This window comes from Amblyraja radiata, chromosome 27, assembly GCF_010909765.2.
Source record: "Amblyraja radiata isolate CabotCenter1 chromosome 27, sAmbRad1.1.pri, whole genome shotgun sequence".
In the NCBI taxonomy this organism is placed as follows: domain Eukaryota; kingdom Metazoa; phylum Chordata; class Chondrichthyes; order Rajiformes; family Rajidae; genus Amblyraja; species Amblyraja radiata.
In genome coordinates this window covers 30,556,229-30,583,692 of record NC_045982.1, presented here as the reverse complement: position 1 = coordinate 30,583,692, position 27,464 = coordinate 30,556,229, and the positions used below count along the sequence as shown (strand labels likewise).

General features: G+C 43.1%; 1 protein-coding gene across 1 annotated transcript; it reads left to right on the top strand.

The window, feature by feature from the left end:
• Positions 1 to 193: 193 nt before the first annotated feature.
• On the top strand, positions 194 to 26,794 carry LOC116988607 (borealin-like). The gene is made up of 11 exons (XM_033045482.1): positions 194 to 295; positions 5,678 to 5,783; positions 8,418 to 8,546; positions 11,144 to 11,184; positions 15,534 to 15,621; positions 19,554 to 19,633; positions 20,982 to 21,055; positions 24,633 to 24,719; positions 24,909 to 25,008; positions 25,823 to 25,909; positions 26,654 to 26,794. Exons 2-11 carry the CDS (start codon positions 5,684 to 5,686, stop codon positions 26,687 to 26,689), a joined length of 822 nt encoding a protein of 273 aa, XP_032901373.1. The 5' UTR covers positions 194 to 295; positions 5,678 to 5,683; the 3' UTR covers positions 26,690 to 26,794.
• Positions 26,795 to 27,464: the final 670 nt, after the last annotated feature.

Here is a 27,464-nt window from a genome sequence, read left to right as displayed (position 1 = left end):
TTAAAGGCATCTTAAGAAACACTTTTATACATAACAATAAACGACTTTCTTTTAATCCGTCGGCGTTGACGGCTTCAGAAGCTGATTTTAAAATCACTCCAGCAATGAACTTGTCGGGAGAATTTTTTTAAAAAAGACACAGAATGGCCATCGGAACAATTCTTCAGCAAAAGCTTGCACTCGAACAAAATATTATCCAGGACAAGGTAGGAGAAAACCGCGTTTCAACCCTGCCCCCCTCAAACGTGCCAAAATCGCGCACACGGCCAGTGGCAGAACTGCAGCGTCGCTGAAGGTAAGTATTGTAACATACCTAAATCAAGTCTGCAATTTATCCCATCAGATAAAGCATAAAAAGAAGTTTAATTTGACACCTAATTCACTTTCATATCTTCAGTATTAAAAAAGTTATGGCAATTTTCATACTCGGAAATTAGCATCTTGCTTTTCCATTGACTTAACACAAAAGCTGTGATTGAGGACAGTCAAAAGCCCATAACTTTCTTAAAAATTAAGAGAACTGAATGAAATTTTCAGTTATTATAGATTGAAGCATTCTGAAACAAATATAAAATATCTTACTTGGATGACCTGAAATTAAAGCATATAATTAGTTAGTTACCTAATTGTAGCTAATTACAAAATTGACTGTTGTGACGGGAATAGTAATAAACTCCAAGACTGCCTTGAAAATTCAAAAATGTGATATTCTCAAGATCAGAACTATAATATTATTGTATTATGTGCTGTAAGTCCATAACAGATAGGTAAATAAATTACAATTTTTAGCAATAGACCAAGTCTTTATGGAGAAGATCAGTTGCTAGCTGGTACATTGGCATATCATAATCAGTAGCATCATCATACTCCTCAGATTGTCACCAACAAGCAACTCTGTACACCTTGTTTTTCCTCAACTTTTCAATTTTGGCACTACAAGTTTTTGCTCTCCAAACCATGCATGACATGCCTTTCTGCCCACTACTTTCCCATTAAGAATGTCCTGTAGATCATTACATTTGGAGTAATCTCTGTGAATGCTGTCTAAATCAGTCTCTTTTGCTGGGCATTTGGATTGACAATTTTGCATTTCTTCTTCGGAGACATTTGTTTAAAATGTAAAGGAAAAAAAAACACTGAACAGCATTAACAGAAACAAGTTATTATTTGCAGTTTTAGAAAAAAGGTAGAAATGATAGTTAAACGTTAAAACAAATAGTAAATACCCAACAAAATATTTATATTCATCAGTTTCATCAAATCAATAATTTCATCTAAACAATCTAAATTCAATTACTAGATCTAAACATCTATCCATTTCTTAAGAAAAGGATAATTTTTTTTTAGTAGCCTATGTATCCAAATAACAAACTAATCCCATTCACACAAGAATTCACAATATAGCATGATTTTTAAATCTCACTGTCATGAACATGCCAGATGGAAGGAATTTAATGTTTAATTCCCATAAATTAATCTAGAAACATCCACTCTCTATATAATCAAAAATTTTTTTTTTTGCACAATACATGTGGCTAAAACTGTTGTGGCTATTTAGTATAAAAATATTGATTATGGATAGACAATAACACAAAAAATAGACGATTTAGATCCTCTTATGACATGATCGTCAAAAAAACCCGAGAATTTATATCATCTTGCGAGGTGGGTGTTTCTAGAATGCGATCGATTGGAACGTTGCTGTGAACTTAAACCCCATATCAGCAGGCAAAGTCACTGCTGGTTCGTATGGGGCCCGAATAACATTAGATTAAAGCCACCCCAAGAAGCAAGATTATATGTGCAATAGGCGACTTACTTTTAGTTTTGTCCTGATATTATGATCCGTCACGTTGTAGGCGTTGAGGGCGTTTGAAGCCGCTTTTTACTTTAATCCAACTATTAAATTGTCCAGCGTTTAAAAAAAATAAAACCGGGAACGGAAGCCGATCGATTTTTCTTCATCGACTAGCAGCCCGAGGAAATCCCTCTCCGACAAGTCAAACCTGCATTTTAATCTCCCCCCCCCCCCCCCCCCACAAAAGGCGTCAAAGTCGCGCACACGGCCAGTGGCAGAACTGCAGCGCCACTGAAGGTAGGTTTTATAACATCGCTACTCTTTAAATAATGTGCCACTCTGATAGTTATGATCTAACAAGCGCAGCGGTGGAGTTGCATTCTCGCAGTGCCGGAGACACAGATTCGATCCTGACTACGGGTGCTGTCTACGGAGTTTGTACATTCTCCCCGTGACTGAGTTTTTTGCGGGATCTCTGGTTTCCTCCCACACTCCAAAGACGTACAGGCTTGTAGGGTAAATGACTTGGTGTATGTGTAAATAGTCCCCAGTGTGTAGAATAATGTGGGGATATCGCCAATGGTGCAGACTCAGTGGGCCGAAAGGCCTGTTTCTGTGCTGTGTATCTAAACTCAAGATTCCACCAGCTGCATTTCCTTCTGTGCCCAAAGTGCAGGACATGACCTTAATGTGGGCTATAGGATCTGTGGGCAGCAGGGCCTGTTTCTGTGCTGTGCAGCTCTGATTCACAATGGTTTGTAATTGCTCCCTAATGGGGTGGTATTGCCAGTGGAAGGAGTTAAAGTATAGTCAGTGACCACGCCCCATATGTGCAAGAATCTTTAGTTTGAACAGAAAACCTTTAATAAAATCTGTAGGAAGAAACTGCAGACGCTGGTTTATACTGAACGTAGACACTCAGTACTGAAGTAAATGTGGGTCACCCAACATCTCTGGAGAAAAAGAACAGTTGTCTTGTAAAGGAATAACCTTTAATAAAACTGAGTGCATGCTTGCCGGCATTGTATCATAGTCAGGAAATCGCGCTGCTGCTTTATAACAATTTGGTTCGGCTGCATTTGGAATATTGTGTGCAGTTCTGGTAATTCTATTGCATGAATAACATGCAGGCTTTGTAGAGGATGGAGAAGAGGAGGTTTGCCAGAATGCTGCCTGGATTAGAGGGTATTAGCTATAAGGAGAGATTGGACACATCTTGGATTGTTTTCTCTAAGTGTTGGAGGTTGAGGTGAGATAATACAAGTATATAAAATTATCCATCTGTTAATGGATATCGGCACTGTGGTGCGGTGGTAGAGTTGCTGCCTTACAGCGCTCAAGGCCATGGTTTGATCCTGACAGGATTTGTACATTCTTCCTGTGACCTCGTGGGTTTACTCCATGTGCTCTGGTTTCCTACAGATTTGTAGGTTAATTGGCATTGGTGAAGTTGTAAATTGTCCCTAGTGTGCAGGATAGTGATAGTGGATGGGGCTCTCTGGTCTGTGTGGGCTCGGTGGGCCCGTTTCTGCAATGTATCTAAACTAATAAGGAAAACTACATATTTCCCTACTGGAAATATCTCGGCAATGCCCTATAAATCAGTAGAACCATGATAAATTGAAAGTTGTTCGTGGATCACCTTGTACCTACTCCATTATTCAATAAGATCAGGACTGATATTTGATTAATCGACTTTCCTGCAGTTAATAAGCCTTTGCTCAATGTGCTGTTTGCCTTCCTAACTTGCAGTACCTGATCACTAATTTTCAGTGATTCATGCTCTTGAATATCTTGTGAATGCCAATAGTGAATCTGCCTTCCTATTTTTGTACCAAAATGGATAGCCATATTTCTGCACATTATTTATTTGTCATGTCCTTATGTATTCACTTAATGCCTCTATATCCCAGTGGGGCCTTTCTGCATTCTCTTTGTGGTTCTCGCTGTCCTCAATCAGAACAATTGTATATATTGCACTGGATCCTCCCATCTCAATCATTGATATTAATCGTTAACAGTTGGGGCTCAGCAATGATCTCTGTGGCATTTTAGCTTTTGCCACTGCAACAACGTTCAAATCTGTGGGAGCTGATCCTAACAATATTTCTGGTCCTAACAATATTTTGTGCAAATTAATTTTTAATGAACATTGTATTCCTGTAATGGGTCTTTCAAGCATTTGTTTCCACTTTGACTATTTAGCAGTTATAATCTTATTTTTCCCTGCCCTTTTCCGACACATGTAGCTATAGCACTGGGCTGACAACAAAGCCGATGCAGAGAAAAGCCCCAAACCGTACTCCCCTGATCACTACCATGTTCCTTTTTAATCCTTCAACTAGAATTATATCCAGCATCACGATAGTACGGTCAATTTACTCTTGTCCTTGGGTCCTGCAGTCTCTGGTTTCGTCATCACAGACTACAAAAAGTTGTATTTGTGGGACAAATGCAAAGACGAGTTTCTGCATGGCTACAATCTGAATTCCAAAACTTGCCTCACTTGTAGTCCAACCATCTTACCTCTCTTGATCGACTATTGATTGCAGTAAAATTCAACTGATAAATTTATGTTATGTAATTCAACATTTGGTTTGGTCTTTTAAATGAATCCAATGGATTGGACCTGTCAGCCTGAGGCAGTTTGAATTTGGCATCTCGACACATATGGAAGATGTAAACTGGGGGAAATGTTGGGTGACTGATTGATGAGAATGTACATTGGTGAAGAATTGCCTCTTGTGGCTTGCAACATGCTATCGTGCAAGATCCACATTGGATTCTGAGTCTGCAATATTGATGTCAAGTGGAAATGAGCCTCTAAGGAGACATGCATCTGGCATTGGCTTGCAGGGTCAATGATTGGTCAGTTAAGACCTTTAGCCTCTTCTGCCATGTGAAACCATGCTGATGTGCAATTCAGTGTCCATTAGGCTGTTTGACGATTTTCAGTCGGTTCCATTATTTTAATTATTCTTATACCTGCTGTTTCTACATTTTCACTATTTAGAATGAGCTATGATTTTTTTTAGTTTGCACATTGAGCATGGAAATGGGCCCTTCGGCCCACCAAGTCAATACTGGCCATTGATCACCTGTTCCCACTAGTCCTGTTATCCCACTTTCGCATTCACTCCCTACACAGTAGGGGCTTTTTACAGAGGCCAATTAACCTGCAAGTCTTTGGGACTTGGGAGGAAACAGGAGAACACCGATGAAACCCACGTGGCCGTGGGGAGAACGGCAAACTCTACGCCCTGGAGGTCGGGATCAAACCCGTGTCTCCTGGGCTGTGAGGGAGCAGCTCTACCAATTGTGCCACAGTGCCCCCAAATATGCTTTTCAGAACCAAAGTGGACATTGTAACTTTCAAGTATATTGGAATATATATTTTTAATGTGCTGCCTGTTGCTGTGTGAGCTCCTGGGCTCTCTCACTTCAGCATCGTGCTTACTGACCCAAGATTCTTGATATTAATGGGATTTTTGGCTAGAAACAGCAAGGTTTCTATCATTCAAAAATGTTGCTGCTTTAACTTTGCAACAGCTGTATGGGAATTGTTTATACCAAAGATCCTATAGCGAGCTACCGGATCTTTGGTTTATATTATGTCTGGTGGAATTGTATTAATTAGTGAACTGTATTAGGTATTGACTTTGAGAGGTAAGCTCACTGATGTTAATCTTTGAAAGTACAGGATTAACATTTGATAAGTATTGACCCAAAGCTCTAACATCTGAATTTTAAAGCTGATAAAAGTAAATCAGAATTTCTTTTTGTATTCTTGGGAAGCTCTGTTTCATTAATCCTTGAGTAAAAGTCAGAACATTGGTTGCCATGACTACTGTATCAGGTTATTTTAAATTTCTCTTTCAGGAAAGAATGCCTTCAAAGCGGAAAGTAACCGGTCGCAAAAATAATTCTCTGGAATTAAAGAAGCGTGAAAAGCATCAGGCTTTTCTGAAAGATTTTGACCTTGAAGGTATTATAGTTCACAACAATCATATCTAAAGTCTGTGCAGACAACATCTTCAAATTTACCCTGATCCTCTGCCTTTCTTTGTTTAAACTTGGTTAATCCTATGATCATTCCTCTAGCAATTGTCTGTCTGTCACTCATGTTCATTGTTGCCATAACTGTTTGACTTTGCAGTCACTGTTTTTAGTTTGTCAAAGTGAATGATAACTTTCAGCAAACTGATTCCGCTTCTGATAGAGCAGAGCTCAGGCCACTGGAGATAGGGGGCGAGGAGGTGGAAAGGGTGCCTAGTTGTAAATTTCTGGGGATCAACATCAGTGAGGATCTTAAATGGTCTGTGAACTCTGCTGTAGTTGTAAAAAAGGCACAACAGAGACTTTACTTCCTCAGAACACTGAGGAAGGCCCATCTGTCTGCTAAACTGCTGGAGTCTTTCTACCGCTGTTCGGTAGAAAGCATACTGACTTACTGCATAACTGCCTGGTTTGGGAACTGTTCAGCAGCTGACAGAGCAGCTCTCCAGAGGGTGATAAAAACTGCCCAGGGTATTATTGGACTCCCCCTGCCCCCTCTGGAGGACATTTGCCACTCCAGATGCCGCAGCAGGACCTGTAATATCGTGAAAGACATTACACATCCTTGTCACCACCTTTTCACACTGCTGCCCTCAGGAAAAAGGTACAGGTCACTAAAGTCACGCACTGCCAGACTCAAGAACAGCTTTTACCCATCAGCAATCTTGGAACTGAACTGTCTCGGGAGCGGGTTATGGGGAAGGAGGGGGGGTGGGAGAGAGTGTTAATTTATGTAAATGTGAATCCATGGGTGGGTTTGGGGAGGGAGTGTAAAAAATATGAGTATGTGAATGTTGACGTTCTTTTAAATGGAGAGACACAGTAATCTCGTTGTATGTGACACATGCAATGACAATAAAGCATTCTGATTCTGATGCAAGATCATCAAAGGTTTCGGCCCGAAGCGTTGCCTATTTCCTTCGCTCCATAGATGCTGCTGCACCCACTGAGTTTCTCCAGCTTTTTTGTGTACCTTTGAACTTTTAATTGTTTTTCTACAGATAGCCTAAATCTGTGGTTTTAGTGTTTTCTAATTTGCTCGCTGATTTCTTCATGAAGTTTAACCACTATGTAATAACTTGGTTTTGCACGTACTTTTTCAATTGGTGTTATGCACACAATTATAACTTATTTTATATTAGGGATAGACTTCCAACAATATTTTGTCTCTCCTAACCAGTCTTCACCATTCCACCTTGCCCCTTTTGGGGGTAAATTATTAGTATAGTGTTTCCTTTGAGTTTAGGGGCAAAGGTAAGTTGCATTTGGCATTTCTGTACCAAGCTTCAAATAATTGCAATATATTTTATAAAAAATCTTCTCTTAAGCATCAGAACAGCAAATTAAAATCTATATTAAGGCATTAGATTAATTTGTATGTAACTTCTCAGAGGTTACTTTCACCTCTTAAAGAAAGGGTGACGAGGTGGCGCAGCGGTAAAGTTGCTACCTTCCAGCACCAGAGACCTGGGTTTGATCCTGACCATGGGTGCTGTATGTACGGGGTTTGTTCCTTCTCCCCGTCACCTTCATGGGTTTTCTCGGGTGCTCTGGTCTTCTCCCACACCCCAAAGACATACAGGTTTGTAGGTAAATTGGCTTCATTAAAATTTAGTAAATTGGCTTGTTTGTGTAGGATAGTGTTAGTGTGTGGGGATTGCTGGTCAGCACAGATGGTTGGCCGAAGGGGCTGTTTATATGCTTTGTCTCTAAACTAAGCTAAAGCAGTGACTACAGCATTACGTTTCCAATGTAGTAATGCCCCTGTCCCACTTAGGAAACCTGAACGGAAACCTCTGGAGACTTTGCGCCCCACCCAAGGTTTCCGTGCGGTTCCCGGAGGTTGCAGATGGTTGCTGGAGGTTGCAGGTAGTGGAAGCAGAAAATTGTTGATTCTAATTGGCTGCCGAGCGAGATTTGTGATTGAGCTCTTCGACCTCACTTTCCTGCCGAGCTGACTAGTTATGATACGGCAGTCGGGGCTCTCCTTGAACTTATTGGGGGGTGAAAGGTTTACTGTGTAAATATTTGAAAAGAACTGGAGCAAGTTCAGAGCACAAATGTGGCTTGTTTTCCTCTCAAAAGTAATATTGATGGCCTTGTTTACTGATCTGAACCCAGTATTTTTGATATTTCTTTGACTATATGTCAAGCATAACATTTTGCCAGACTCTGCTGCAAGCTTTTTGGTCTCTCTGATGATAATCTTTTCACGAGGGAAGAAATGGCTACAGGATTTCTCATGCAACTAGAATTGGTGGCATGGCTGAGTCAAGGAATGGCTATTCTATTTAAGAAGACTTCAAGGACTTTGTATATGGTTAATTGTTCTGTAACATTAGCTGTTCTAAAAATACCTCCATGGTTTCAGAATTGCAGCGTATGTGTCTGGTGATGTTGCAGGAATACTCCCACTATGGAATTCCACTGAATGCACTGCAATAACTGGGAAAACTGCTTGCTTTCTCAAACAATAATACAATTTTCTTCAGCATTCAATTCCGAATGATAGCAAACAATTAATTTATTAGTAACTAATGTTATATCCACTGTTCTTTCGCAGTTGATCGGCGGAAAAGAGAAATGGAGAAAGCATTGAACAGTCTACTCATTCAATTAGATGCCAATTACAGTCGTGCAATTATGAAACTCCCACTGGCTGTTAGACAAATGAATAACTTGCATTACTTTGGTAAGATATTGCATTCCAGATAATTGCTATGTATGGGGAATATCCACAAATACATCAATAATGCTTCCTTCTGATCTGTTCCACTAGGGATGTGAATCTTCACCACAAGTTTGCAGGATCTTAAAAAATAAACTACATTTAATCTCTCCCTTCCGGAACTTGGAAATCATAGCAGAGTCCTAAATTTACTCTGTAGGTAGAATTGAGTGAAAATGTCTCCAGGTTTTTGAGGCTTTTTATTTCTGTTTGGAGGCGAGAAATGAAACTTCCATTTTGTTCATTTTCTATTGTTTTAATTGATCTAAATTTTTAAAATCTAAGTTTTGATTTCAGTATTGAAATATATTTGTAAACAGTTTCCATGCTTTATCTCTAAATTGAGTCTTATTTCTACGCTAGCAACCTGGATCATATGAGAAATTGTGTTTATCTGAATATAACTGAACAAATTCAGGTTTTTGCAAGTCCTAACAATGCAGTCAACAATTCACCACTGCTTGTCATGGAAGTGCTCTGCTGGGTTCCTCCTCAGGCCTTGGGAGCCCTGAGCTGTGGTAATATGCCACTGCAAATGGTGCTGTGATCACTGCAAGATTGAAGATGTGTGTAAGGATTGCTTGCCCGTGCGCTTCAGTGGAGGATGGAACCACGAGGGACTATACGTTTGAATAGATAATTCGGATGTTTTACATTGGGTATGGGTTTAAGTTAATTTTGATTTGGGTTTATAGCACCAGAAACACATTGTTTGACATCCAGTTAAACTGTGGATTGTAGCTTGCCTATACATCAGTTTATCCATTCTGGCATAATGCTTCCAAACCACTGACTTATGATTATTTTACGATGTGGATGTTTTAGTTACCACATTGTCCTGTGACGGATGCGGCAGACTGCTGCTTGTATTCTGTGAGTTGGCTGACAGCAAGTTCCTAGCTAATGCACTTGAGAATGCTAAAAGGTATACTAAAGTGAGCATATTTGTTTGTCGTATTTTACGCGTTAAAACGCTCACGCTGCATTCAAGAGTCTGTACGTCATAGACAATCCAATGTTTTTTTTTACCCGATTCAATATGGTAAAATGTGTTATTGTAAGGTATGATTTAAAAAAATTACAGTACAGGTATAAATTACGGGTGAATAAGCAAGGAAATTGGTATTTAAAGGTATAATTATCAAAAAACGTATCAAAGATTTCCTGTGTAAAGAATGCATCTCTCTAAATAGAATAAAGAAGCAAGGAACAGGTATTGTGTTACAAGTAGGTGTAGATGTAATATAAAATATTCAAGTTGACTTAAGTGTAAACAAGCAAGGAGTTTATGTCATTTTAAGGTATGATTATCACAAAGTTTCTGTGTAAATTAAGAAGTTACAAGCAAATAAAATGTGTTATTTTATGGTTCAATTAAAAAAAAAATTAAAGTGTAAATTAAGGGTAAACAGGCATGAAAATGGTGCCAATTCAAGGTACAGTTAAAAAAAATCAGCATAAAGGGGGCGCTGCCTCCTTTTACCCCTGCCAGGGGCATTGCCCCTAGGAACCCTACATGGACCCCCACCTCTTTTTTCATTTTTTTCCTGTCTCATGCCTGTGAGTTACTACAACCTTTTGTGTCTACCTTTGATTTAAACCAGCATCTGCAGTTCTTTCCTACACATTTTGTCTGCTCCACTGTGAAATCTCCTCAAGGTATGTCTACTTTGAAGAAGTTCTCCTGTCTCCGACGAGAGTTCAGCGGACCCATTCCTTCCTTCTCTCCAGCATTTTGTGTCACACATCCTATTGCCCTATTCTCGCTAATTGAAGTCTGGGTCAGAAAGTCGAGGTTCATGGCAGAGGGGATGCTTATTCCTAGGTTCAGGACTTTGGATGGGATTATGATGTTGAAGGCAGAGCTGTAGTCTATAAATAAATCCTTGTTGGCTTGGTGTTCCAGAGATGAGTTTAGGGCTAGGGAGATGCCATTTGCTGTGGATCTTCAAACCGCCTCCAACCCCTTCACTACAGTCCTCTTCACTCTTGTAAAGTACAATCTTGTAAGTTTAATCAGAGCTGAATTCCGGCTTCTGCTCAAGTCCTGCGTTCAACCACTGCTTCAGGATTTGAGTACACAAATTGACTGTACTCTTCTGTCAGATTGGATGTTAGCCTTGTTACATATTCTTTGTTCAAATTAGTTGCTAAATATTAAATTGGTGGCAAAATGACCTGAAGAATTGATATGCTAGAAAGAAAGCAGAAAATGCTTCTCAGGTCAGGCTTTAATAGATAACGTTTGACCTCAAATATTACTTGTTTCCCTTTCCAAAGATGCAGCCTAACCTGCTCTTTCCTGTTTTTTTGTTAAATTTCATACATCTGAGCAGTTCTGTGCAGCTGGAAATTATTTTAGCGAATTATTTAGACTGATGGAGAAAAATTAATGAAAATACTTGCAACGCTGCATCTTAAAATTGAATTTAACTTTGATATTCTCTATGGTGTGTTCATGGAACATGTTATCACTTACATTTTTGGATATGTCAGTAATGCTCTTTTATAGATCTAATTTTATGTACCCCTGAGTTCTTATTTCTATTTTTCCTCCTTAGCTTTGGGTGGAAGTGCAGATGCTGTGGCTGAAATTGAACAAGTAAGACTTTTCCTGACCTTGTTGCATGGAACCTGCGTGTGACCAGTGAAAAATAAATTCTCAATGCATTATAATGCCGCTACAATAAGGCAAGATCTGAAGCTTCTTGGTGGTTTATTAAGTAAATAAGAACTTTCTCGTTTGGCGCTAACCTGGCATTGTCCAAGATATTTGCCATGCATTGGGGTTTGAAATATCTGCACAACAAAAGTGAAGAGCTACAAGGAACTGTGGATGTTGGTTTACAAAAAAAAGACAGTGCTGGGGTAACTCGGCTGGTCAGGTAGTAACTCTGGAGGTCAAAGGTCAAAAACTTTATTTGCCATTTGTGCTTACACACATAGGAACTCTTGTGCGGTTGTTCAGAGAGTCAAGTCAAATTAAAAAGACACACAGAAAGACACATAATCTATAAAAACATATACTTCTCTAGAAATAAAAAAGAAAGTGCCTAAAACCCTATATAAAGGGGAAAGTGAGAGCATTGTAAATTGCACAAACCCTATATAAAAGTGTCGATTGCATTGTAAATTGCACAGGCCCAGGAGACAATATAATATGATATGCTATGAGGTAGGTCAGGACATCAGTTCATTTTGTTTTGGCCAAGAGTCTCACTGTGGCAGGGAAGAAGCTCTTAAAAAAGCGTGTTCTGTTTGTGGCGATGCTGTCCGCTCGTCTGTGCCTGAGGTTGTATGTGCAGTTTTTGTGTTTGAGCAGGGAGTGAGCTGGATGTAGTGTGTCTCTGATGATTCTCTCTGCTCTTTTTTTGACAGCGCTGTGTGTAGATTGTGTCCATGGAGGGGAGTTCCGTTCTGATAATCCTCTCTGCAGTCTTTATGACTCTTTGCAGAGCCTTCCTCTCTGTCTGTGTGGTGTTTCCATACCACACCGTGATGCGTGTGGTGAGGATGCTCTCTATCAGTCCTTTGTAGACCTGGGTGAGAGGGCGACAGTGCAGACCAGCTTTTCTGAGCAGCCTGATGAAGTACAGTCTGCTGGGCTTTTTTTCACTGTGGCAGCAGTGTTCAAAATCCAGTTCAGATCTGATGTTACTTGTAATCCCAGGTATCTGTAACTGTCAGCCCTCTCCACCACAGTCCCCTTGATGATAAGGGGCTGCAGGGGGGGTGGATTTTTTCTGAAGTCCATTATTATTTCTCTTGTCTTGTCTGTGTTGAGGCTTAGGTCGTTCACCTCACCATAGGCAAGAATGTCGTTCACCAGACTCCTGTAGCCCGACTCGTCCCCCCCCCTTGATGAGGCCCAGGATGGTGGTATCATCCGCATACTTAATAATGATGGTATTTTCCTGGGTGGAGACACAGTCGTGTGTGTACAGGGTGAGAAGTTTGGGACTGAGACAGCAGCCTTGTGATGATCCTGTGTTGATGGTGAGCTCTGCAGACACCCTCCTTCCCATCCTCACCACCTGTGGTCTTTCAGTCAGGAAATCCAAGATCCAGTTGCAGGTGGGAGTCGGGACGCCGAGGTCTGTCAGCTTCTCAGTCAGCCTGCCCGGGCGAATGGTGTTAAAAGCCGAGCTGTAATCCAGGAACAGCGTTCTGACGTATGTTCCTCTGCTGTCCAGGTGTTGCAGGATGTGGTGTAAAGCAATGGCCACTGCGTCCACTGAGCGGTTGGGGCGGTAAGAGAACTGGAGGGGGTCGATCGTGCCTGGGACCATGTGATTGATATGTGTGAGAACCAGTTTCTCTAGACACTTCATGGCAACTGGCGTGAGTGCCACTGGCCTGAAGTCATTCAGGGTGGATGGGTTTTTTTTTTTTGGAACTGGTACAATGGTGGAAAATTTAAAAATACGGGGGACCACTGCTTGGTTTAAAGACAGATGGAAGATGTCTACATACACTCCAGTGAGTTGTTCTGCACAGGCCTTCAGAACTTTAGGAGGGACGCCATCTGGTCCCACAGTCTTGTGGGGGTTCACCTGCCTCAGAGCTTTCAGGACCTGTGTGGGTGTCACCTGAAAGACAGTGTCCGTGGGGTTGCAGGGGGCTTTTGAGGGGGTGTCTGTGTTCAGTCTGTCAAACCTGGTGTAGAAGGTATTAAGGCTGTCTGGGAGGGTGACATCCTGGGGGTCTGTGGTTGGTACTGTTTTCTTGTTTGTGACTGCTTGGATTCCCTGCCACATACTGCGTGTGTTGTTACTTAGGTAAAAGCTTTCAAGTTTTTGGGAATAAGCCCTCTTTGCAGCTCTGATGGACTTCTGTAGCTCGTACTGGGCTTTCTTGTACTCCCTTTGATCTCCTGACTTAAAAGCTTCCTGCCTTTTCCTGATCTTCTGTTTTATGTTTCCATTGAACCAAGGTTTCTGGTTTGGAAACACACGCACAGTTCTGGGAGGGGCACATATAGATGTGCACCAGCTGATGTAGTCACTCACAGCCTCTGTGTATTCATGAATGTCATCTGTGGCCACCTTAAAGATGTTCCAGTCTGTAGCCTCTAAACATCCCTGCAGGCTAGCCTGTGCACAGTCCGTCCAGGTGTTAACAGTTCTGACTGTGACTGGCTGTGCCTTAAGCCTCTTGGTGTAGGTGGGCTTGAGCCGAATTGCCAGGTGGTCAGACTTGCCGAAGTGGGGTATTGGTTCAGCTATAAAAGCATTTTTGATATTACTGTAGCAGTGGTCCAGTATCTTATTTCCTCTAGTTGGGAAAGTCACAAACTGATACAGTTTTGGAATGTTTTTCTTGAGGTTGCAATGATTAAAGTCTCCCAGAATAATAAAAGCAGCATCAGGATATTTGTTTTCATGCTCATTGATCATGTTGTGTAGCTCCCTGAGTGCAGCCTCTTCTTTGGCGGAAGGGGGAATATACACGACACTCACAATAATACATTGCAGTTCTCTGGGTAGATAAAACGGCCGTAGCTTCACAGTTAGATACTCCACATTCTCAGAGCAAGATTTAGAAATAAGCTTACAGTCGGTACACCAGGTTTGTTTGACGAGGACGGCCGCTCCTCCGCCGCGGGTCTTGCCGCTGTCCGCTGCGCTCCGGTCCTCCCTGAAGGCCGTGTAGCCGTCTGGTGTTATCGCCTCGTCGGGTGTCCTTTTCCCCAGCCATGTTTCACAGAAGCACAGCATGGAGCAGTCCTGTAAGTCCCTCTGTGTGGAGATCCGAGCATGGAGCTCATCCATCTTATTTACCAGAGACTGGACGTTAGCAAACAGTATGACCGGGAGGGCTAACCTTGCACTGCTAACCAAGCGCCGGAGTCGTCGTTCGGCCCCTCCCCGTCTGCCGCGTCTCCGCCTGGGCCTGTCGTTGTCCGGGTGTCGGCCTAGCGTTGAGTCGCCTTAGCGTATTAGCTCAGGGTAGGGGTTAGACGTGCTCGGGTCTAAATGTCCAAAAGGACTGCACTCTCTCAGCCGTAGTAGGGTCGCCTGGTCATAGACGCCGTTTGCTGACCATGCTGTTACCGTAGTATGGCACAAAATAACAAGAGACAGACAAAAAAGCAGGTTGACTCTGAGAGCTCCGCGACGTCGCCCTCAGGAGCGCCATCTTGATCTGTAATGTGAACATTGATGGGTAATGTTTCAGGTCAGGCCTTTTTCAGACTGAAGTTGCTTTTGAAAATGTAATTAAAATTAGATATTATCTAATAGCCTGAGAGGATGATGAAGGGCAATGTTTATTACATTATGTCTGTTTTTAGCAGGTATATGCACAATCTGCTGATTGGTCTGGATAATGCGTTTCTATAATAAAACTTACATGATATTTGCTTAGCAAATTATCAGGTTATTCAAAGTAGTGAGATGGATGGTGGAAGCATTTCCCATGGCAGAATTGGGAACAAAGACACAATCTTAAAAATAAAGTTTGGTAACTTGCAACAAGAGATTCCCTTCCTCTGTCGACTATAGATCCTGCAACAACTAAAATGGTCAAAATGGGATTTTATCGAACTGACAAGATCCTGAGTAAATGATTCAAGTGCAGATTAACCATGGTTGAACCTTTGTGACTAGACTAGGGATTGAATGTGCTACTACTGTTCATCTATCACATATTAACAAGGAAATTAATTGTGGGTAGACTGGACAAGGTGAAATATCTTGGCTACTTTAATTTATATTTCTTCCTTGTTAAAGTATTAGTGTGTTTTTGTTAACCACAGATTGCAGTTTGAGGCTTTTTGAAACAATTGTAAAGTACTTCTAAATCTACCTGGCTATTCTTTTTGAAAATAGCAAATATATTATTGCTTAATGTCATTATTTGCTTTTTAATCCTGAATGGAATCTAACTTTCTGGGCAATATATACTCCACCTTTGGAAATTGTATTTTTATTGTTTCGTTGTTTACTGCAGAAACGTATTAATGCTGACTGTTTGGAAGTGGAAGCTATAGAGTCTGAGATTTTGAAAGATGCTACACAGCTGAAGACTACTAGAAAACGTAAGCTTGATCAAACGATTGCCAATAATGTCACAGCTCTGCCATTGTAGTGTGGCTAAGCAGCTTATGGATGCCGTCCTGAATCTATCTTTTCTAGTAGAAAGCCAAGAAGTAAATTAAATGTTTAAATGAAATACACTACATATCATCATGTTTTTCATGGTTATTTAATTTTCTGCTTTAGTGAAAAGCTGACTGCTTACAAATTACTCTTGTAATGCAAATTAGGAACATGTTTCTCTCGGGCAGTGCTAGATTATTTGTGTAAAAGTCGTTGCAGAACTGTAGAAAATGATGGTTTCAGTAGGTCGGCAATACTGTTCAATTTATACGTATTTCCAGCTCTTGGGCAATGGCTTTTAAGTTACAGTACAGGTGCACAACCTTTTATCCGGAGTTCCGGAAACCGAAAAACTCCGAAAACCGGCCATTTTTTCCAGGATGTCGTCTGCACACCAGAGCTCGCGTTTGGCGCCAAACTTGACCCGAAACTACCCACGGTCAACCCAGGTCTGTACTACTGTAGCGGCTGCCTCCTCCCCGGAGACCGGGGAGACACTTAAACATCTGTAAATCATTGCTTAAATGTTAGTCAGTTAGTTTGGAGGGCTTTTATGTGAAGGGGGGGAGGGGGGGTGAAGGGGGAAACTTTAATTCTTAGTCCCCTACCTGGTCGGAGAGGCGGGGAGCGGTCAATGCCTTACCGGGTCGCCGTGCAGTAAGCTCCGGAGCGCTGTGGCCGCCGACTCCCAGCTGGGGCTGCGGGCGGCGCCGGTTGTAGCTCCGACCCCGGCAACTCTACCCCTGGCTGCGCGGCGCTCCAAATCCAGCGCGGCCCGCGGCCGGACGCCCGCAGCCCCAGCACCGCTGTGGCCGCCGACATGTTGTGTGTCGGCGGCCACAGCGCTCCGGAGCTTACCGCACGGCGACCCGGTAAGGCATTGCCCGCTCCCCGCTGGTATCCCAGCGCTGCGACGCCGCCGACTCCTAACATCGCGGCGCTGGGGCTGCAGGCGTCCGGCCGCGGGCCGCGCTGGATTTGGAGCGCCGTGCAGCCAGGGGTAGAGTTGCCGGGGTCGGAGCTCCGACCGGCGCCGCCCGCGGCCGGACGCCCGCAGCTTGGGAGTCGGCGGCCACAGCGCTCCGGAGCTTACTGCACGGCGACCCGGTAAGGCATTGCCCGCTCCCCGCCTCTCCGACCAGGTAGGGGACTAAGAATTAAAGTTTCCCCCTTAACCGCCCCCCCCCCCACCACATAAAATCCCTCCAAACTAACTGACTAACATTTATGCAATGATTCTCCGGGGAGGAGGCAGCCGCTCCAGACTTCTCAAGCCGCCCGCGCTACGTACCTACCTAATCTAGGCTAAAAATCTTCCATTCGGAAATCCAAAAAATTCCGAAATCCGACAAGTGTCTGGTCCCAAGGCTTTCGGATAAAAGGTTGTGCACCTGTATATCAAGCACCTCGGTGTGCTGAAGGTTTCTGCATTTTGTATTTTTTGGGTGGCAATTCAATAATTAATTGTCCACTGTTTTAAGCTCCAGTCCCCTATAATTACATAAGCCATTTTTTTTGTCTCCTGGCTATTGAGTTTTCTCCCAAGGGAAATTAGTGACTTATCTGTGTATTTGAAATTGTGGATATCTTAGTTAAATCTGTCAGCTTTTCCTATTTCCAAAAAACTCTCTCCTGAGCCTAGCTAACGTTTTCTAATAATTAAAAAAACCCAGCCCTAGCAATGTGTAGGAAAGAACTGCGGATGCTGGTTTAAATCGAAGGTAGTCACAAAACTCTTCCCTTCCCACTTAAAACACCTCCTCCCCAGGTACTTTCCCCAGCAACGGCAGGAGATCCAACACCTGTCTCTTTATGTCCCCCCTCGACTCCATCCAAGGCCCCCAACCGTTTTTCCAGGTGAGGCAGAGGTTCACTTGCACCTCCTCCAACCTCTTCTGCTGTTCCAGGTGTCAACTCCTGTATTTCGGCGAGACTAAGCACAAGCTCGGCGATCGTTTTGCTGAACACATCCACTTAGACCGCCTTAACCTATCTGATCTCCTGATTGCTCAGCACTTTAACTCCCCCTCTCATTCCCAATCTGACCTTTCTGTCCTATCCCTCCTCCATTGCCAGTGAGGCCCAGCACAAATTGGAGGACCAGCACCTCATATTTTGCTTGTGGAGCTTACACCCCAGCGGTATGATCATTGACTTCTTTAACTTCAAATAGCACTTGCTTTCGCTCTCTCTCCATCCCCTCTCCTTCCCAGTTCTCCCACCAGTCTTGCTGTCTCCGACTGCATTCTCTCTGTCCTGCCCACTCCCCTGACATCAGTCTGAAGAAGGGTCTCGATGCAAAACATCACCCATTCCTTCTCTCCAGAGATGCTGCCTGTCCCGCTGAGTTACTGCAGCATTTTGTCTACCAGCGCTAGCAATGTCTGTTCCCTAACATCGCGGGAAGCTAGCGAAGAAATTGCTGGTACTCGGGCAGAGATATTTGTATCTTCAGCTATGGGGAAGGTACCAAATGACTGGCAGGACACTAATTTAATTTAGATTATTTAAGAAGGGCTGCAAGGACAAGCCAGGATGCTATAGGCCAGTGAGCCTATCGTCAGTCGTGGGTAATAACTGGAGAGAATTGAGGGACAGGATCTACTAGTATTTGGATAGGCAAGGACTGAGTAGGGATAGTCAGCTCAAATTTGTATGCGGGATATCATGCCTCAAATTGCAGGTCTTCCCATGTCCCAGCAACTGGTGCTCCGACACCATTTTAATCCAAACAAAATTATGAAAGGTCTCCCCTGGTAATCCCTGGCAATGATGTTGTGCCTAGGCCAGATGTGGAGGCTGATGTTCCTGTTCCTTGGTATTCACATTATTCAGAAATGTGCATAAATATTTGCATTTGTTTCCATTCAACAAGAGATTTGCAATACTCTCCTAGAAGCACAATATCCACTTTTCTTTTTGTTTCTTAGTTCAACGTAGTGGTTAATCGTATCATGTTAGCACAACATTACTCTCACCACAAAATGTTAAAGCAATATTTCTACTTTATTTTCCATCTTCCATTCTTTCTCAACTGAGAGTCCTGTAACCACGTTCGCCACGTTTCAGTCTTACTTATGGAAGGGTTTCGGCCCGAAACGTTGCCTATTTCCTTCGCTCCATAGATGCTGCTGCACCAGCTGAGTTTCTCCAGCACTTTTGTCTACCTTCATCACCCTTTTCTGTTTCCCCATTTTGGATGAAGCAAACCATGAGCTGTAGACGGGACGATTCACCTTTTCTATTCTGCAGTTGAACCCATTTATTTCGAGTTGGTTGAGGGTCAAATTAGAATAGCATCGAAAATGAATTGGTGTATTCACAGCAAAATAAAACTCTCCATTCAGGTGTATAGGGGAGAGAAGAGATAGATGCACAACCCAGTATCTCACTGAATGAAAGGCGCCCAATGTTTATGTTGTGGTTGGGCCATGTAGGTATGTATTGTAGAAACTCTAGATTGATTCCTATTTTATTATTGATCTTGTGTTCTAATGTGCATTTATTTACCAAAGGCAAACTGGCCTGTCTACAGGTCGAGGTTTGCATCATCCAAAATGGGGAAAACCTGTAGGTAGTAAAGTAAACACTCAAACAATATTTAGATTGGTTTATCATATAGATTGTACATGTATTGCCATAGCTTCAGTTTGGAGTACCCACTTAGGAAGACTGACAAGATTGATTGCAATGCGTTTCTCTGCCTGCCCAAGAATTTGCGTTATTAGTATTGGTACATGTATCTCAGTAACCAAGTCATATGCTGGTTAGTGATTATTGATTTGTATTGATTAGAACAGGTCACTACTTTTCTCTTTTATAAAACAAATAGTTGTAGATGTTTTCATTTTAAATGCTATATTCCCTCCAGGTAAACAGAAAACAAAGCGTGTCGATGACGCAGCAAATGATGGTGAAAATCTTCCTCCATCAAGTAAAATGTTCCGAAAGGTGAGTGCCTTTATAATGGTGCTGTCATAATACATGAGAACTCTAACCAAAATATGCTTGCTAACGTCCTGCATCAGAGCTCATGGAACTTAAAAGATGATGATGTAGGGAATCGTGTATTTGCTGGCTGGGGGTCACTTGGCGTAAACCAGTCTTTCTAGTTTACAACTGTACCAACAGGCATGGAAAGCAGAGTAGCAGCATACCAAAAACAGACACAAATGCTGCAGTAACTCTGGGTCAGACAGCATCTCTGGAGAAAAGGAATAGGTGACATTTTGGGTCAGAACAGTCCTTCAGACTGAAAGATTTGGGGGGGAGGGCTACTGAAAAGGCCAGAACAAGTCAGGGCTGGCATCCTTTTCTCACCTCTGGTTTTTCCGAACCAAAACGTCGCTTCTTTTTCTTCAGAGATGCTGCCTGACCCACTGAGTTACTTCAGCCTTTTGTGTCTATCTTTTGTTAATGAGAGTGCTGTGTTTTGAGTTGTGGGCACTAAGCTCATTGTCTATCAGACAACAGTGATCCCTGCACTTCCAAGATTACCTACAGCAGCTCAAAGGATATCTATATCTCCCAAATTACCTTGGAATCCACTAGCAAGACAAACTCTTCTCCCAAACATATATCCCCATCCTCGAGGGTCTGCTTGGCAGGTCACACCCTTTGCATGTCTGACACCATAATCGAGAAATATTGAGTTTTCAGTAGATAGTAAAATGGAAACAAAAGAGGCTACAGATGCTGCAATCTGGAGCAAAAATCAGATTGCTGGAAAAACTCGGAAGCTAAAGAACATCAGCAAAGGGAAGGATGGTCAACATTTTGGGTTGAGACTCTGCAAGGAGACTCCAGCTATCCCCTTGCATATGAAATGAAAAAATCAAAAATATATCCCAAAATATTTGATCCCGTTTGACGATCACTATTTGAAAGCATCCATAAACTACGTAGATTGAGGAAATTACTAGTTTAATAAACATTTTGCTCCTGATACCATGGTTGTGAATAGAATTAATTTCTTGACTGTTTGAGATAACTCCACCTTGGTGAGTTTTCCAGTGAAGTGTTAACAAGTCTTTTGGGTGTTGGCAGTATGGACCTTGAAGGGTCACGGGTGAGATCAGGTTTTGTAGTAGCCAGCTTCTGCTGTGCTTCTGTAACCCAAGGCTTTGATAGAACTTGGACAATGGTGGTCCCTGGGGTTCTTGTTTGAGTTTAAGAAATGTAATCTCATTGGAGATGTCAAACTTTGCCTCGTAAAAGCCATATTTTTAGGCTATGTAACCTATTCTCATGAGTTTGTTCTAAGAATTTGAGCTATTATTTTAAAACTCTTCTCCGATAGACCAAGCAAGGTGTTACCACCTCGGCTAAAAGTAGACCTCCCTCATCATCTACCACCAATGGCCGGGTTAGAAGGTAATTATTCATCAGCACTTCTCATACAGAAGAGAAATGTCATATTTTATCTTTTGATAATTACAGTTAGTGAGTTTACCAGTTTGAGAATGGTTTATTTTTGGTCATTAATACAACCTAGCTGTAGTTTTACTGCAGCAATGCTGAGCTTTGTCATCATTTTGCTCACTTTAAGCAACTACTATATATGGGTCTTCATTCGTGTTATCCCGGTACAGCTATAGGCTTCTGTGGGGATATTCTGCTTCACCTTTCCTCAATAAATAACTGAAGATGGGAATAAAACAATAAATCCCTAGAACCCATCCACCATTAAATTAGTTCTCCTCTATATCCCGTAGCCCTGCTCTCACTCACCTTCTCCCCCCCCCCCCCCCCCCCCTCCGTAACTCCTTGGTCAATTTGTTCCTTCCAAATCAAACCACCCCCTCCCCTGGTACTTTCCTTTGCAACCGCAGGAAATGCTACACTTGTCGCTTTACCTTCCCCCCTCTATTCCATCCAAGGACCCAAGCAGTCTTTACAGGTGAGGCAGAGGTTCAGCTGCACCACCTCCAATCTCATCTATTGCATCCGCTGTTCTAGGTGTTAACTGCTCTACATCGGTGAGACCAAGCGCGGGCTTGGCGATCGCTTTGCGCACACCTCCGCTCAGTTCGCAATAACCAATCTGATCTCCCGGTGGCTCAGCACTTCCACTCCCATTCCGAAACCGACCTTTCTGTCCTGGGCCTCCTCCATGGCCAGAGTGAGTCCCACTGCAAATTGGAGGAGCAGCACCTCATATTTTGCTTGGGTCGTTCACATCCCAGCGGTATGAACATTGACTTCTCCAATTTCAGGTAGTCCTTGCTTTCTCCCTCCTTCCCCTCCCCTTCCCAGCTCTCCACTGTCTCCGCCTCGTCCTTTCTTCTTCCCGCCCCACATCATTCTGAAGACGGGTCATGACCCGAAACGCCACCTATTCCTTCGCTCCACAGATGCTGCCTCACCTGCTGAGTTTCTCCAGCATTTTAGTCTACATTCAATGAGTTCATGGTTGATCTGTGACCTAACTACAGTACCAATCTTTCCATGTATCTCTTGATACTGTTTAAACAATGTGCCATTCTAATAGTTATGATCTAACAAGGGTGACACAATGGTAAAGTTGTGTTCCTACTGCACCAGAGACCCAGGGTTGTTCCTGACTATGGGTGCTGTCTGTACGGAGTTTGTACGTTCTCCCTGTGATTTTTTATTTTTTTGTATCGTATCTCCGTCCGCACAGCGGCCTAACATCGAGGAGTTGGCGGCCTTTGCTGGAGACCGACTTTGAGCTCCACCGCGGGAGCCTGCCGACTTTAACATCGTGGAGCTCCTGATCTCTGGTTAGAGACCGACAAGAGAACTCCAAGTCGCAGATGAGGGAAGATGATTAGACTTTATTGCCTTCCATCACAGCGAGGAATGTGGGGAATCCGCTGCGGTGGATATTTATGTTAACTCTTTTGTAGTTGTGTGTCGTGTTGCTTCTTCAGTATGGGTAAATCGCATATCACTATCTGAATTGGTACACGTGACAAAAAACCTTTGACCTGTGTGGGTTTTCTCCAGGAGCTCCAGTTTCCTCCCACACTCCAAAGATGTACAGGTTTGTCGGTTAATTAGCTTGGTAAAAATTGTAAATGATCCCAAGTGTGTGTAGGATAGTGTTAACGGGGTTTGCTGGTCGGCGCTGAGTCGGTGGGTCAAACGGCCTATTTCCGAGCTATATCTCCAAACTAAATTGAAAACAAACTAGGGTTCCACACTTCTATCAACCTTTGTTCATTTTTACACTGTCCCTTATTCCCAGTCCACCCTATCAGCTGCCTCTTAATATTAAGTATTAAATAGACACTTATACTAGGTTTCAATCTTAAGGGCCTGTCCCACCTGGGCTACATTTTAGGCGACAGTCAAAAAAGAGATGGTCGGGTCGTGACGCGTGTAGTGCCGCTGGTGTCTCCCTGCCGCCCCAGGATTTTGGAATGTTCAAAATCCAGGGGCGACATCTGGGTGTCTCATCATGTCGTGCGCTCTATCACACGCTGACGTATGCTGTTCTGTGGGTGATGCCCGGTTAAGATTAGGGACTGTAAAATATTTCCTTATATTAATATATTTAAATTAATACAATAATTCCTCCCTTCTCCCCACTTCACTCTTGTCCTTCCCCCCCCCCCGATCACGGGTCGGTGCGGAATCGGTGGGCCGAAGGGCACTGGACACGGGCCCCAGGGGTTGGACTCCAAACCCCCAATATTCTGCATGGGAATTAAACGGTTGGCCACGAGTTGTCCGAGAGGCAGATCTCTCTTCCAGTGGTCTCTCAAAACCCCCAGAGGCAGCGGGCGTTTCAACTGGGTGCAGGTAATGTCAATGTACCAGTGCCATCCACCTGCTCCGCCACTAAATACCCACCACCCATTTTGAAGCAAGGCGAGAGGGGCGGAGGAGGGGGGGTTGTTGTTCCTAAAGTCTGCATTTATCCCATAGTCAATGTTACTAAAACAGATGAGGTGGCCTTTGTGCAGTACTATTAGTGGGATCTAGTTGTCACAGGCTGGGTCCACAAATGGGGGGCGTCGGGGAAAGTGGGGGGGCGGGGGTTGGATAATGTGAGAAGGGGAGGTGAGTGGGGGGGAGTGGAAAAGGGGGAGAAGTGGAGAAGAGGGGGAGAGAGGAGGGTAGAAGGAGGGATGAGGTGGGTGGAGGGGAGAGGAGCGTTCAGCCTAGACGGTGATTGGATCTGGAAGCGGACCAATACATCTAAATAAAACTGAACGACTCAGACATCTTTTCATTTGCACAATTGATTTTATTGTATTAATATTAATATATTGTCCAGGATAATACTGGCTTGGCTGGATTATTTAAAAAACATCTTAGCGTAGACACGACACATTTTCTTTGGCATTTTTTAGTGTAGGTTTTAGTTTAAAGATGTAGCATGCAACTGGTCCTTCAGCTCACTGAGTCCATGCCAACTATTGATCACCTGTTCGCACTAGTTCTGTTAGTCTCACCTGCCCGTGTTTGACCCATATCTCTAAATCTTTCCTATCCATGTACCTATCCAAACGTCTTTTAAATGTTATCACACCTCCTCGAATACCTTCTCTGGCGGCTCGTTCTGTATACCTACCATCCTCAGTGAAATACATTGCCACGCGGGTTCCTATTTAATCCTTCCCCTCTCAGCTGGGGAATGTTTTGTTTTTAGTGTAGAAATACTGCGCAGAAACAGGCCCTTTGGCCCAGCGACCAGCAATCCCCACACATTAACACTATCCGACATACTTTAGGGATAATTTTATATTTATACCATGTCAATTAATCTACAATCCTGGACGTGTTTGGAGTGTGGAAGAAAACCGAAGATCTCGGAGAAAACCCACGCGTTCACGGGGAGAATGTGCAAACTCCGTCCAGACAGCACTCGGGACTCTGCGCTGCAGCACTGTAAGGCAGTAACTCTACCGCTGTGTTCAACTCTATCTTTTACTGTAAATGTTTGTGCAGGTTAGCTCTAATCGTCTTTTCAATTCTACAGGACAAGTCGGATCAAAGGGCAGAGCTCTGCAAATACTTCTGATATTTGGGGACCCACACCACTGATAACACCCAAGTTTGATTTACGGTCAGTTTATTAAATATTGAAACAAATGAGCTGGAAGCTTTTTTACATTCCATGGGATTATGTAATTGGGATCAAAACCCGAAACACGTGCTACTGTACTATGCTTCAGGAATTATGAACAATATTTCTGATTGCATAAGAAACCTCAGAAGTTTCACCTGTCATCTGTTGTGTATCTTGCTAACATAGGTTGCCAGCGACAGCGGCTCGTGTGCGAAAGATGGGGGAGCGTGTGTTTAGCTTCACGGGAAGCCCTCTCGTTGATGCCACAGAAACAGAGAATAAACAGGTGAGCTGACGACGGATTTTAATACAAGCAAAACACAAAAGTACTGCAGAAACTCAGTGGGTCAAGCAGCATCTGCAGAGGGAATGGACAGGCAACTTGGCGTTGGCACACTTCAGACTGTTTGTAGTTTGGTGGGGTGGACAATCTGGAAAAAGATGGGTGCCGGACCTTGCCTGGCAAGTGATAGGTGGATACGGGTAGGGGGGTTTGATGAACAGATGGGTGCACGAGGGCTAGAGATAAAAAGGAGACGGGGGGGGGGGGGGGGGGTGTTCTGATAAGGAGAGAAGAGATGTGGAATGTAAAGCCGGAAGCAGCGATATAGGCAGAAGGGGACATGCAGAAGAGGGAAGATGGAGGATAAAAGGGTGATGAAGCAGCAGGGGTTTGGAACATCTATAACATCTTTGGTCATTTAATAATGGGTTCTGGTTGGTTTAGTTTAGAGACAGCCTGGAGACAGGCCCTTCGGCCCACTGAGTCCACACTGACCAGTGATCCCCGTATGCAAGTACTATTCCACACAGAAGGGACAATAAACAATTTTTACCAAAGCCAATTAACCTACAAACATATATCTTTGGCGTGTGGGAGGAAACCAGAGCACCTAGAGAAAACCCGTAGGGAGAACGTACAAACTCCGTGCAGGCAGCACCCGTAGTCTGGATCGCGCCCACGTCTCATTCGTTGTAAGGCAGCAACTCTACCGCTGTGCCACCCTTTTATTCTGCCAATTTATCCTACAATCGGGTTTAAGTTGATTTAATCTCTACAGGAGTTCTATTCCCCCCCCCCCCCCCCCTCTCTGTTGTAGGACATCCAAATTCTGGCCAGCAAGATAAGCAGCACAGATTTAACTGAACTGGATGACCAGACATTTAAAAGTATTGAACAGCTATCTGTAAGTATCACATTCTTAAATGTAATGCTCCTAATTTTTCAAATATGCCTTGATCACACTATAATGATTGTAGTTGCAGCAAATTACTAATATGATATTCTGTCAGGCCGGCTGCTCCAGTTCGTGAGTCTTCATGCATGTCTAATATAATTTTCTACATTTATTAGTGACATTGAAAATAACTTTAGGTGTCTCATCATTCAAATAACTAACTTGGTTATCAATTTTTAAATTATGAGACAAAAACAGACTGCTGGAGGTGCAGCGCACAGGCCTTGAACCTGGTGAGACGCAGGAGGAGCCCGGCTAGGACTCATCCCACAGAGCCCAGTCCCAGAGTCTCCAAATCCTTGCAGAGTAGTTATTAAGATGGCTGATCCGTGGGCAATAGGCCATCTGGTCCATCATGTCTACTCCACCATTCATTCATGGCTGATCTATCTCGCCCTCCTAACATTATTTTCTCCCCTTCCTCCTCCCCATAACCTGTAATAATTAAGTATCTATCAATCTCTGCCTTAAAAATATCCATTGACTTGGCCTTCACAGCCTTCAGAGGCAAATGAGTTCTACAGATTCCACAGATCTTTAGTCATTTTCTGACTAAAGAAATTCATCCTCATCTCCTAAAGGAACATCCAACATCCTTCAATTATTACATTTATTGGGTGGATGGGTTGGGTAAGAATAGTGTAACAAATGTTAGAGTGCAGCATACATACTAATTTGTCTCTTGTTTTGTAGCGTCAGCTCAATGAAATGTTGAATACGACAAGATGAAAGCAAAGATGACAATGTAATTAATTCATGTGACTTGATTAAAGTTTGATATTATATGGTTTGAAAGTGAATAAACTTGTTATTAAACATTATAGATTTTGCAACTGGAGGGTATAAAGCATTGCTAGTTTTAGTTAACAACTACACACAGGCTATTCCTGCCTTTGAGTTTCACGTAATTATTTTTTTTGCACAGAAGTTTCCTTTCTTTAACATCCTCTCTTATCAGATTAGAGCTGCATTATTAATTTAGTGACTGCAATAAGTAAATGCCGAAAGGTGGCAGCAATGGTGGAAAACAGACAAATAACATTTTGGGTTGGGACCTGACACAATGTCACCCATCTGTTTTCTTCAGATATGCTGCCTGACCTGTTGAGTTACTCCAACACTTTGTGTCTATCTTCGGGACACTTCTTGAGACTGAAGAAGGTCCTGACTGCTTCCATGGGAGAACCTCCAACGCCACTCTATCCTGCTGCCCTTCTCTTAATGCTAACAATGCCACTTCACTTTGTCCTAAAGCAAACTACACTATCCTTTTTCTTATGAGTCCATTGCTGCTGCCCTATGATCTGATGTCTGGCCCCAACCCCTGACCTCTTCTCCAATGCTTGACTACCTATCTCCAGCAGATCACTCCCATAGTACCTCTGCTAACTCCTTGAGTTCTAAGCCCACCTTCATGTTGCACACTCTCTTATTTCCTCTTAGTGACTATCCTAGGTTGTTCTTCACATGGAAGAGCATCTTTTAATCTCTGCAGTCCACATAG